The sequence below is a fragment of the Asterias amurensis genome, chromosome 16, assembly GCF_032118995.1.
Source record: "Asterias amurensis chromosome 16, ASM3211899v1".
Taxonomy (NCBI): Eukaryota; Metazoa; Echinodermata; class Asteroidea; order Forcipulatida; family Asteriidae; genus Asterias; species Asterias amurensis.
The window spans coordinates 9,905,456-9,918,789 of record NC_092663.1 but is presented as its reverse complement, the minus strand read 5'-3'; the positions used below and the strand labels follow the sequence as shown (position 1 = coordinate 9,918,789).

The 13,334-nt window shown below is 39.4% G+C and overlaps 1 protein-coding gene and 1 non-coding gene across 3 annotated transcripts; one reads left to right on the top strand and one right to left on the bottom strand.

The window, feature by feature from the left end:
• Positions 1-3,913: 3,913 nt before the first annotated feature.
• Positions 3,914-3,987, bottom strand: Trnan-guu (transfer RNA asparagine (anticodon GUU)). Its single transcript has one exon. It is a non-coding gene; the product is annotated as a tRNA-Asn (tRNA).
• A 416-nt stretch (positions 3,988-4,403) lies between these two features.
• On the top strand, positions 4,404-11,870 carry LOC139949212 (male-specific lethal 1 homolog). 2 transcript variants are annotated; one of them, XM_071947606.1, is made up of 7 exons: positions 4,404-4,923; positions 6,561-6,688; positions 7,763-8,109; positions 8,435-8,490; positions 8,609-8,798; positions 9,901-9,973; positions 10,430-11,870. In XM_071947606.1, the coding sequence occupies exons 1-7, from the start codon at positions 4,414-4,416 to the stop codon at positions 10,515-10,517; spliced, it is 1,392 nt and encodes a 463-aa protein (XP_071803707.1). In that variant the 5' UTR covers positions 4,404-4,413; the 3' UTR covers positions 10,518-11,870. The 2 variants fall into 2 exon arrangements, with proteins under 2 accessions (XP_071803707.1, XP_071803708.1); XM_071947607.1 differs by having other exon boundaries at positions 4,405-4,809.
• Positions 11,871-13,334: the final 1,464 nt, after the last annotated feature.

The window sequence follows — 13,334 nt, the reverse complement described above, 5'->3', positions numbered from 1 at the left end:
TCAGCTTGCCAGGTAGCAATATCTCTTCTCCTGCTTTGATTGTAATAGTTCGGTCGGCTATATCACTCGGGTTCACTTTTCAGCAGACGCCCGGTAAACGTGACATTTCACTTGCTGTCCTCCAATCTGCATTTCACCTTTCCCCAAATTCAGTGTACAGTCGTACATTTCAAGGAAGTCGTAGCCCAGAATTCCCTCAGGCTCGATGTCAGCAAGGTATACGTCTTGACTTATTACTTTACTTTGTTCTTTAACTTGAAATTCTAGCTTGAGTCGTCCTTGTCCCAAACAAGGAGCGAGTTCTCCATTGGCCATGGCTACTTTTACGTTAGTCGAATCTAGTTTTGGTCTTGAACTTTCGGAAATCTTGTAATACATATCTGGGCGGATGATAGTCAAGCTTGCCCCAGTATCCACTAGAAAGTTTACTTGAACGCCTTCAACTCGAACAGTTACTTCTATGCCTTGATTAATTACTGCACGCTTTACTGACAGACCTACCAAGTCTCACGCATTAGGCGTGAGACTCACGCATTTGGGCTCTGTCTCACGCTCACACGCACAGCAACCATTTTCTCACGCATTGGGGCCATACCGGGAAAAAAAAAAAAAATTAACGACCTGCATTGCCAAATGTCGCTCGTATGTACAAAAAACGCAATCTACAATGTTTGCACAATCTTCAGATTGCACGCAGTTTAACAGAATCATAATTTTTTGTACAAACTTTGTACAAACAGAGCGCAAATTTGCAGAGTGTGCACGCTTTTGCACTTCCAGCAGGTTCAGCTAGTCGATTTTTTTTAAAGTTTGGAAGGAAATAATCTGACACAATCGTACCTCCACATTAACCATCAACATCTCCTGTGTACCTCATGTGAGTTTTAATTACTCTGAAGAGGTTTTTGATGCATTTTGGAACTTTTTTTGTCCACAATTAAATTTCTGATTTTTTTTCTCTTTTTTTTATAAAAAAAAAAAAAAAAAAGAATTGGGTGGCGATTTAGATTTATTTATTTATTTATTTTTTTTTTTTTTGGGGGGGGGGAAATGAGCTTTGAAAAATCTCACGCATAGCTGGCCTCTGGACTTGGCATCTCTGTACTGATGGGGGTTTGCGTTCTTTTGGTCCGTCTGTCCTTAGTTTCCCAGCCGACCGTTGGACCTCGAAATCGGCTGCTGTCCGTTTCCCTGCTGCATTGCTTGTTGGCCCATATTATTGTTGTATCTGTAAGAATTCTGTCTTGGGTGCGGACACTCACGTGCAAAATGTCCTAATTCGTTGCAATTCCAACATGCAGGGGGTCCTCTATTGTTTCTTTCATGGCGCCTCCAGTTCGGTCCATCTTGCCTGTACTGGTTCTTTGCTTGGTTGCGTTGACCATATGCCGGTGATGACGTCACTTTATCGGTCTGGGTAAACTCAGCACCCTCTTTATGCCCACTGGTCAAATTCTTTAAAGCCTTGGTTAGAGCGCCAAGTTCATCAGACAGTGAGAAAATCTTGCCTTGTATGTCTTTCATTTCTTTACTTTGCTCCGATTCTTTGTCTTGTTCTGGTACGATAACTCTTGCCGTTTTCCGAGTTACCCCACGCTGGCGATCAGCCGCCTGGAAAGCCTCTAGTTCCACTGCTATGCGGACTGCATCAGCCAGAGTTTCTGGTTTAGATTGGAAAACACGCCATCTTATCTCACCATCGGTCAGAGCATCAATAAACTGTTCTTGAGATAAAGTTTCTTGTAAAACGTAAGTAGCTGATGGGTACGCAAGCCGTGTGAGTCGTCTAATTGCTTGAGCCAACTCAGGCAATGTTTCTTCCCTCTTTCGTTGTCTGTTCTTTAACTGTACTCGAAATAATTCTTTCTGGTTATTTGAGCCGAACCTGTTGTTCAAGGCGGTTACCAACGCTGTGTAGTCATGACGACTGTCATCATCCAAGTCACCCAAAACGCACTGTGCTGAGCCTCTTAAATTGGCTGCGAGATACATAGCCTTTACTTTGTCACTCCAGCCATTCATTTCAGAAAGCATTTCAAATTGAACAGCATAGTCGTTCCAACAACTGGATCCGTCGTAGCTTGCAGGTTTTATCTCCATCTTTGCACCACAACCTCCGTTTTCTTGATTTCTTGTTTTCATGTTTTCTTGGTTAGGCCTTGTTTCTTGATCGGGTCTTGTTTTCTTGATCGGGCCTTGCAACTGTGCTCTGTATTCTTTTACTTGTTCTCTTTCTTCATTTGCGCAATCCAACTCTCTCTGAAGAATTTCACATTCTGCCCTCATTTTGTCTAGAACTGCTTGTCCCTGTTTGAATACTTTCTTTTCCGGAGAATTATCACTTGAAGTTGACTCTGATAATCTTGAATCACCGCTCTCTGTAATCTTTATTTCATCACTAGAACTTGCCGTGGAAATATTACTTCCATCTTCCCCTGAAAGTTCACCTAAAAAGGATTCGTTCTGGATCTCTTGTTGTACTGGACTTTCCATCTTTATAAATTTATGTTATCGTCACTTTTAAACTCTTTAATTCTCTTTTCTTGATTCGAAGTTATTTAATTCACCAGTCTTGAGATCCCACACCGCTGCCACCAAAATGTAACGATTCCGGGGTGGGGTATGGTTCTTATGAATTTAACCAAGCCGCCACTCTGGAATCTGAAGAAGCCACAGGGGAAGGATGAAACATAATATTGGGGGATTGTCCTTAAACTCTACTGATGAGGCACATTGAAATAAATCAACTGTTTCAAACAGAGGGTTCTTTTGACATTAACCGCAAGGAACTACAGTGTGGTATTTTATTCAATCATGTTCAATCACAAAATGTACATAGCGCCCTCTCTTGATTTAAACGGTATTCTGCAATCAAACAGTCCGCTGGTTCATTCGCACGCAGCAGTACATGGTAGCGTGGCTGCTCGTGTTGTAGTAATTATCTTATGAGATTCGCCATTAAGTGAGTAGCATCGTTTGCGTGTGTGTGTGTTCTTGAATGGCCTTGAGTTCTTGAGGTCTTGAATGGTCTTGCGTTCTCTTGAGGTCTTGAATGGTCTTGAGGTCTTGAATGGTATTGAGTTCTTGAGTTCTTGAGGTCTTGAGTGGCGATCTCGAGTCTGGCAGCGACTGAGCCCCGAGCTCTGGTTTTCGTCCCCTTTTATGGCCTAGCAGAAGTACGCACTGCACTAAGCCAGAGAACCGATTGGTTAATTATCAGCGTTAAGAAAACAAATGTAAACACCTTTGGTAGCGCGCGCTAGCAGTTTGAAAGCTTGCGCGTAAAGCGCACGCGAACGCACAGCCCCATACGCACAACCAAATGCGTGAACACTAAATTTAGCTGAAGTTAAACTTACAATAATGGTGAATAGCAAGACATTATAAATAAAGAGATAGCATTTAAGTTGTCTCAACAACTCTATAATTAATTCTAAAACGCAAGGCAGTTTTCGCCACAGTATATTTCGTGTATTTTTAAATACATTTTTTCACTGTGCTATCGGAATTTATTTAGTGGGGCCATGACACACAGGCGTGTTATTTTCGCTGGCCCCTGTGTCCTTTGTTGATTATAATACTAAACAACAATGTAGGATTGTAGAAAATTTGAAATTAACGTTGGCCTTAGACGATTTAATAATGATTCGGCCTCTAGTGTACCTGGGCTGACTTGGTGCCCATTCAAACTTACAAAAACTTCAACCAGCTGAAGGTTTTTATTATGCATCTATTACATTATTCTTTTGCAAATTCGATGACTTAAATCCCAGGCGTGTTTTGTAGATTTGGCCATTCTGATCATCTTCTATTCTGACCAGCTCCTAATTCCGGACGAGAAAAACAAGGAAATGAATAAAGACCACTCTCAAAGAATTTGACGGACGAAAAAAAAAAAAAAAAAAAACCTGGCCGTCCCCGGGTGGGCTTGAACCACCAACCTTTCGGTTAACAGCCGAACGCGCTAACCGATTGCGCCACGGAGACAAGATACACATACATCGGAATCATAAAATATATACAAAATGTTTTAATAGTTGCTTATAACTGTTCATTTTCAAAATAATTTACGGTTTATAATTATGTGGTTAACAACTCCCAATCGAAAGTTTTTGATTTTGGTATTTACTTAGAGTATATTTGTTTTCCCTAACTGGATTTAAGACAGTTAAATCGTCCACAAATCGTCTGCAGTTTCACATCGAGCAACAACATCACTGGTACGCTGAAAATATGCTGCATTAGCAAAAGGAGTAAGAGCACCAGTGAAATCACGCTGCTTTCAATGGTGTGTAGTGCTAGTGTGTGATAACGCGTCCCCTATGCTTAATGCACATGGCTCAGTGCTTTTGTGGTTTACGTTTGTTGCATGATGCACTATACAATGTACCATGCTAAACCGTGTAATGTACAATGTACAATGGAGATTTTTCAAAACTACCCATGTCTCTCGCGTCTTTACTACGTGGAATAATTCCTTCTCTACAAAACCCTATGGCTCCGGGGAACATGAAATCTGAATTTGTAGGACTCCAGCGAAACAAGATCATCAATAAAGGTGCCTTGTCACGGAAGGCTCTGGCCAGGATCGGAGAAAACGTCAACGAATTGGCCTCATCCGTTAACATGGCGATGGAAGACCTTGGAGCACCGGGTAACGGCACCGTGGACTCCAGCCCAAAAGCCCCGCTAGTCTCGGGCGACGCTGAGCAACACAAACCCGGTGCGGTCACAAAGAACCCCGGACTAACTGTTGAACAAGACCCCGAGTTATTGGGCGACTGCAAAAAAGTCGTAGAAACTCATGAGGTACAGCATTTGAAAGCATTGTCCATGCTTCATTTGGACGTCATTGAACAACAACAACAACAAATTCAGAGGCTTGAACGAGAACTGCAAAAGGGCCGGGCACAAAACGACACGGTAGGTTCGTTGTTCGGCCATGGCGCCGATTGAGTCCGTCGCCCTGTTTTTTTTTTTCAAACGCGTACAAACACAACAAGGCTACCATGTTGAAGTTGAAGCCTCCCTACGTAACCCGTCGTGTGGTCGTTTTATAACGAGTCCTCAATCACTTTTGCATGCATTTTGAATGGGCCGTAAACTGCGCTGCTTTACATTTTTGTCATGTTTGTTGTTGTTGCAAATGGCATTAATTTCTAATTCAAATGAAAACTAACTCCTGAATTTAATACTAACAAAACTTATTACAAACAGTAGCAGAGATATTTTTCATTTTTATAATTTGCTACTTTTTATAAAATTTGCTTCTTTTATTTTTTAGGGGAATCTGGCTGATTTATTTTGTCCATATCTCATTGCATCCATATAATAAAGACAATAACAATGCTGCAATTAGTTATAATATATGCATAATTTGAATTTTAAGATTTTGAATTAATTGATTTGAAATTAATGTGAGATCATATTGAAGAAATTGCATGTGCGCTGAGTGAAAGTTTTGACATGGAGGAAGGAAAAAACTCCAGCGCACTCTGTTATTGCATGCTATATTATGTGTATAAAAATGTTCTTTTGTTTTTATTTTATTTTGATGTACTGTATTAGAGGTGTTAAACTAAATTTCATCTCTAAAATTGGCAAGTCTTTTGTAATGCTGAAGTTTGCTAATAATTGAATGCATGTTGCTGTAGCCTGTACAGTTATATTTAGTTGTAAACTTCTGGTTTGACTGTATTTAGAAGACTTGATTTATGATAAAAAGGTGCCAAAGTTGGTAACGTTTGCTGCAAGTGTGATCTAGGAATTACCACCCTGTATGTTTATCCTCAAAAAAAATCAATTTTATGTTGACTGTATTACAATTGATTTTGAGTGTTGACAGTGTTGACTGGGCCTGGGGCCTAGTACTTTACAGAGTAGGAATTCCTTTAAGTTACTACTTGCAAACAATCAGAGATAAATATTTGAGCTTATTTAGTTTGTTCATTTTTGTTTCATGGCACATCTTATCAGATATAATACAGCAGGGACAATGGTTCAAAACGGGAACTTGTTTTGTTTATCTAAAATGATTTAGTTATCATTTGTATGTGTGCTATTAGTATTAAGTTAAGTTAGTGTTCAAACAACAGTTCTTTCAAATTATTACAATCGGCATACACACTGATTGATAGATTGTTACCAAGGTTATAGTCAAGATTTCCAAGAAGTGTCTTGTGTATTGTACAAAATTATAAGAATTATCATCCATATTTAATTGTAACCATTGAAAAAAGGAAAAGTCTTCACAATATCGCCCTCTGTAGTTAAACTGTGGCGGTTCTGTGACCTCCAAGCTAATGAATTATTCATATTTGACCTACTTAACTCAGTTTGTGAACAGCGCCCTCTATAGTTTTCAGGGGCCACTAAAACTAAAAATATTGTTTCTCATCAAAGAAAGCTACAGAGGGGCAGCTTTCAACAGAGCTGTTTATGTGTTGTTGATATTGAATTGGCATGATAATTTATATTTTGTACTCTTATGAAAACTTAAGAGGGGGAAACAAAGTTCAATATTTAATTTTTTTCAAAAGTTGTTTGACTTTTTTTTTCAGTTAAAAGCTCGATTGGAGAGGATACAAAGGCGGACGGTCTTAGCGCAGAAACATCAAGATCCAGTAGTTAATAATGTTCACGTATCGCCGCCAGTATCATCCACAGATTCCAATAACTCATGCAAGAGGTGGGTTTCAGTACAAAATAATTCCCTTGGGACTTTTTTTTTGTTATAACTTAGACTGGAGTAAGTAGCAGGAAACAAACACATTGCTTTAAAGTTTGTTTTGATGCAATTTTTCCAGATCAGAAAGTTTCCTTCATCTATCTCTCCCATTCAACAGTGTAGCATATTTTAAAGTGAAGTTTGGATAACTTTGCATTTTTAAAAAAAATCTTCAAAAGACATGTTACGTTAGTCAGTCTAAACCTTAAGTTGTTTGTGGTATTCAGAAAGTCTGTGAACCAATTGACAAATTTTGCATAGAATTTTGCTTTTTTTTTACAGAATTTATTACTAAGACAAATTAAAGGGGCATTTTCTCTTAGGTAAAGGGCATCCTAAGAGGAAATTGTTTGACTTAAGCATTTTAAGAGCACCAAGGCAATGACCAGGGGGCATTGAGGCAAAATTGTTTTTGCAGACAGCTAATTTAATTTGCTATATAATATTTTTTTATTTTTTATTTTGTTAAACTGTGAACATCTCATGTGCAGCTGCTGGTCAGTTGTAACTTCATCAAATTGCTTTGTAAACCTTGCTGTTTTTATTTTATTTTATATTTTTTAAGTTGACTGTTTGTTCTTGTGTTTGTTTGGTCGTTGGGGTGTTTGTTGGTGAGTTTGTGTTTAAGTTATTGTTGGTGTTTGTGTTGTTTCTTTTTTGTTTGTTTCTTTGTTTGTTTGTTTGTTTGTTTGTTTGTTGTTTGTTGTACTTAATTGGGGTTTCGTGTGTTGTTCTGTTTGTGTATTCTTACTACATGTGTTTGTTTTAATGTCTGATGTGTGTTTGTGTACTTGTTGAAATTCCCTGGTCTGTTTGATGTGGGTTTCGGTGTACTACTTTTGTCTACTTATAATAATGTTTTATCAATATTGTGTAATTTTTAAGTTTTTAACGATTCCTGTAAGTGGCGGCATTCCGCTGTTAAATGTCAACAAATAAATAAAAATAAACAGCCTTTGTTGCCTCTGTGAGGTATTAGACATGAAACACACCACTTTTATTCAGTGATCCAATTATCCAACTCTTGACCAATAGGAAACAAGTTATCGAACACACCACCCCGGTTAAACGGCACCATACCGAGAGAGAATCCACACCCACCAAATCCCCAGCCCCAGCCCCGTCCCCAGTCAGTACGCCTACCAGCGCCCGCCGCAGGGGACCCAAACTCCAAACCAAAGACAAAACGAAGGAGGAACGCCCTCTGGAGGTGGGATCGAAGCTCAAAGATGTCAAGAAGAACGGCGAGATGGCGGAGAAGGAGAGGGGCGGAGTCAAAGGGGAGCAGTACTTAAAGACGGATGTGATCTACCCATGCCTGAGTGACCTGAGGGTGACTGACCCTGACCCAGCCCTACCTGCTGGAACAACAGTAGTTCAAGGTGAGTGAGTCGGTAGTGTAACTCTTTAAGTTGGTTGCTACGAGCTGGCCAATAAGGCAAAACAAAAAATAAAATTAGACACGGTTGACAAAGTAATGTGTACAAAAAAAGGTAATTGTTTTAGGAAAAATCGCATGGATGTTTGGTTGGATCCTTGCTGCCCACAATTGACGCGAGCAGATCCATGGCACTGAACCCTGGTTTATAATATCAGCCATACGGCTTTGAAAAGATATGGAACAGTGGCACTTGTTTTAGTGTTCAATTAAAAATTTTTGATTACATTAAATTATACATCTATTTTAAACTTCTTAATTTTTTGTAGTTCCGTCCTGGAGATTGAATCCTCTAAATATATCCACCAGTACAGACAGTGTTGAGGTAAGTTATAAAATACTATTTTTTTATGCTAAACTTAAAATATGCACTACTACTAGATAGAATTCATGTGAATGAAAACACTATAGGCATCATAATGACATAATTCCCACCTTTACAGGATATCGAAGATGGAACTTTTGAGCGCAGGCACCAGAAGTACGAAGTGGCCGAGCAGAAGCGCAAGCGCTGGGACATCCAACGAGTACGGGAACTGAGGGAGCACGAACGGCTGGAGCAGAAGATGCTACGGCGAGAGTACGGCAACTGGGACGACATTCTGAAGACGTTCTATCCAGAGCCATCTGACGGTAAGGACCCAGCTTTCTCCAGAAGACGATCAGAGCATACTGATCGCAACGTCGAGTTGAAAAAAAACACAGTTCTTTTCAGAACCACCCCAACTCATTTAGAGATAGTCATTACATGGTGTTACCTCATACATTTCCATATTGTATTTCCACCATGCAAAGTTTCAAATCCTACTTCAGGACTCAATTCCATACTCACATTTATCTCTGAACTTCATGACAAATTTCCAGACAGCAATCAGAATGGATTTAGCAGACATGTGAAACTTCCTCTTTTCAGCTGCTTTGCTCTCTTTTGGTTTTGATTTTTCTCATTTTGTCTTCACTTTCTGTGTACAAAAGTATAGGAATATTATCTTTTCCTCTTGTTTGCTTGCCCGATTTGCTCACATACCTGATTTAGGAAGTAACCATAATTCAAGTTTTACTTGAAAGAAACTGAAACAAGTATATTCTCTGGGGGGTTTCCCCTTTCTAAAACTTAATCTTCTTTGTCTTCCCTCCATTTGGGTTCTTGGCTAGTGCAGTGATTAAGTACGCCTGTCGGAAAGTCCTTGACTTCACATCCAAAGTCAATAAATGAAACTGAAAAAGATACAATAGAGAAGAGTTTGCTCTTCTATATCTTATCTCCACCATGCAAAGTTTCAAATCCTACTGAAATAGATACATCAATAAAAACAATAATAATAACAAATTTTTATAAAGCGCATTTCCACAATAATCTTATCAATGCGCTTTACATTAGTGCCCTGGTCGTAGGGCCAATAACATCCCTTTAATCTTTCTCAGATCCCTGAGGAGTATACAGCCCGAGCTGCCGTGGCGCCCCGTTGGCTTTTTCATACACATTATCAACCTCTACCCTCGCAGGTTCCCGTCAGTGAAGAGAAGCAATTATACCTTGCTCAAGGACACAAATGTTCTGACCGGGATTCGAACCCTCACTCCGGTGACTTAGCGCCAGAACTTGAATTCGATACTCTTAAACACTCGACCATGACACTCTACAATGCATTCCAACCATTTAGAGATATGATTTGGGAATTAACCGCTTTGGGACCGTCCTTGATCGTTTCTCCGTTCTGTATTTCATTCACAGCTTGTCAGCTCCAGGTCTCTGACACTGTACCCCTTGTGGCATTTGGCGTTCAAGTGCCTGTTGCTAAAGACTGGTAAGTGGTTTTTTAACATTTCATTGCAAGTTGTGCATTTTACACTGTTTTACCTTGAGGTTAGAGAATTGTAATTTTCTTTCTAGAATCATAAGGACTCTATCTATTGGAAAATGAGTACATCACTAAGCTGGTTTGGATGGCATGGTTGGCTAGGTCACCTCTCACCACTGTTGCCCTGGTTTTATTCTTGTCTAGGGCCATATTTGAGTGGATTTGTGTGTTGGTTTACCCCTGTGTCGCAGTGGTTTTTGTTCTGGCCTCAAACACTTTTGATATCTGGCTGTGCTTTGTAGTAATTAAATGGGTCAGTGTTGCTTGCTGATAGATTTGAAAATGTTTGTAATTTAAAGGGTCTGTTCTTAAAGGGTCTGGTTGTGTACAAAAAGTACCCAAACCTTTTAAACAGTTTTAACATTTACTTTCATTTTGTTATTTTCTATTTGTTTGTTGCAGTGAATTTGAGCTTCCATGGTATGACGTCAGCGAAAGAGACAAAGAAGAAACAAGGAGGCAGACCAGGAGTAGGACCAATCGTAAATAAGCTAACATCAGCTTGTCAACCAACAGCCACAGTACACAGCATGTGATTGGAGGATGAATCTTTAAACAACCACTGCAGCGACCAATCAGCACAGGGTACTTCATGGATGATGTGAATTAACACAACTCCTACCAACTTCCTGTAACTTCAGGAATCAAAGCCAAGGTTTGGAGAATTGGCTGTGGGGACCTGGCTTTATAACGGTATCACAAAAAGAATGAAGGGATTTAAAATGGTTCAAATCACTCAACGGAAGAAGTTTTAATACATTCTTTTTCAGTACTAAAAGTTAAATTGTTGTGATTGTACATTTAAAGCTAAATTAGTAGTCCCAGCCTATTTTCTATACCATCCGCCCGGGTAATAGTTGAAAAGCAGGACAATTCTTTTCAGAACTGAGAAGTCTCCCACAGCCACAACACAAGTCTTTTTACATAAAACCAGACATGATATTAAAAGGGTCATGGGTTTGAATCCCACCTGAGTTATATGCCTGTGGTTTTTTCACAGAAATCTGGAAAGTACTGAGTATACAGTGTTAAAAAACATTGGTGTATGTGGGTAAATCTAAAATGAAATGAGCATGATACTCTTGTAACTTCCATTTCGTTTGTTTTCGGAGAATCTTAAAAAGAGTTCTTATAAAATAGCCCGAAAAGTCGATTTTACACATAATGGACTGGTAATGAGGTGTCACAAGAGACTTCCATGGGCTCTGAAAATTGACTTTGAGGCCGATAATAAGATGTCTGCTTCTGTTGGGCAGACGAATCAAAATGATACATTCCAACATGGAGGCCTTTTTGGGAAAGAGTTGTAAAAAGTGTTTAAAGAAGTCACAATGTGTACATGTATAAACGTTTTAAAGTATCTATGTAAAATACAAAACAATTTTCACTTTTCAGGCCTGATGCTTCAGTATTGAAGGGGCAGGGGCACCGAGGTGTTCTTTCCTGTGTAAATGTCACCTCCATGAGGAATTTGTACATTATTGTTTCAAAGGGCACCAAGGCAATGACCTGGGGCACCTGGGCAAGTGCCTCTAAGAAGGATCAGGCCTGACTTTACATAAAAGTGTATATATCTGTAGTTATGTACATTTATCAACATGTATAAAGAACAATCATAGTTGTCAATTATCACTGGGAACAAATCAAAGGTTTTTTGGGAATCGAGTCCCATGAATCCCAAATCATCTTTTCTCTCCTCAAATTACAGTTGACTGTCAAGTTGCAGTTGACTCTCAAGGTCACTTGGACTTTTTGTAAACAGGAATGCTGTTTAAAGGAACCAGTGCCTTGGATCGGACGAGTTGGTCGAAACAAAAGCGTTTGTAACCGTTTTTTTTTTAAAATGCATTTGGTTGGAAAGATGTTGTAAAAGTAGAATACAATGATCCACACAAGTTTGCCTCGAAATTGCGTGGTTTTCCTTCTACTGTGCGAACTAACATGGTCGGCCATTTATGGGAGTCAAAATTTTGGCCCCCATAAATGGCCGACATGTTAGTCGACGAGGTAAAAGGAAAACCACACAATTTTGAGGCATATTTGTGTGGATCATTGTATTCTACTTTTACAACATCTTTCTACCCATATGCATTTTATAAAAAATGGTTACAAACGCTTTTCAAAGACCAACTCGACCTATCCAAGGCAACGTGTTCCTTTAAAGTTGACAGCTCAAAGAAATACAAAGTAGAAATGAGATTCAGGGCTTCAGAATGCACTGTTTATGGCTTCAGAATGCACTGTTTATTAGCAAAACCTCTTTGAGTGCTATTTAAAACAAGAGCCGAGAAGACTGTACCTTCCAAAACATTTGTTCTCTCTTGAGTTTGATTTAATTCTCAATTCTGCCCAGCCGGACTGCACAAAGGCTGCGACTAAAAAGTGGAGTAAGGCATTCCAATGTATCAAAGTTTGAAGTCAAAGTTGCAAACTGCTTACCAACCAAAAGGACCTGTTGGTATAAATGCAACAGATAGTGGCCAGACATTTTGACCTTGGCAGAGTCTTTCTTGGAAGCAGAGAAAGACTCTGCCTCTGAGGAGGCCTTTCAGAAAAACTCTGCAAGAGTCGTAACGTCAGGCCGTTATTAGTATTTTTTGACAAAGTCTGAAGGATTTAATGTGGAGATTTCAAACGGTGGAGGATTTTGGAAGGATGTGTTTGGGTCCAACTCAAGATAGATGGATTGCAATAGACGCCATTGGACTATCTTTGATGAAATGTGAACGCGTGAAGAGATATCGTTGGCCGAGAGCTGTGCGTAGCGTGCACGTGCGCACACTTTTCTATTGTTTTACAACAAAGAAGGCTTTCAATGACGCATATTGCAATCTATGTATACCTTATGGTTTAGGGCTTCGGGAGTTTGGATGCACATACAAAACATCTTTTTAAAGTCAGTTTTTTTTTTCGAATTTGTCAAACTTGTTGTTGATGTTTCAAATGGGGGGAACAACCCAAAATGGTGCAGCTCCCCTCTTTCCCACGACACAACCCTACCCACCTTTCAGATGTGCCTCAACTACAGAATCGACTTAAACTATCTTTTTAAACCATTTAATACTTGGTTATGTATATGAAGAGAACGATATACTGCAGAACAACATTCAATGGTGTATTTTTTTTTTTAAACACAAACAGTTTAGGGATTTTCAACCTAGTCAACTTTTTCCCCACTCTTCGTTCAGATCAGCAGATTGCATTCAGCCATTTATGTTTTTTGGGTGTGTTTTTGTTTGTTTGTCTTTTTTGTTTTACAGGGTTTTTTATGATAGAGGGAACATTCTAACGTCACTGCCACATTCTC

Coding starts and splice junctions, on each gene's coding strand:
- LOC139949212 (XM_071947606.1), top strand. CDS start 4,414: ATGTACAATGGAGATTTTTCAAAACTACCCATGTCTCTCGCGTCTTTA. Junction 8,110..8,434: donor TGGAACAACAGTAGTTCAAG/GTGAGTGAGTCG, acceptor AATTTTTTGTAG/TTCCGTCCTGGAGATTGAAT. Junction 9,974..10,429: donor GTGCCTGTTGCTAAAGACTG/GTAAGTGGTTTT, acceptor TGTTTGTTGCAG/TGAATTTGAGCTTCCATGGT.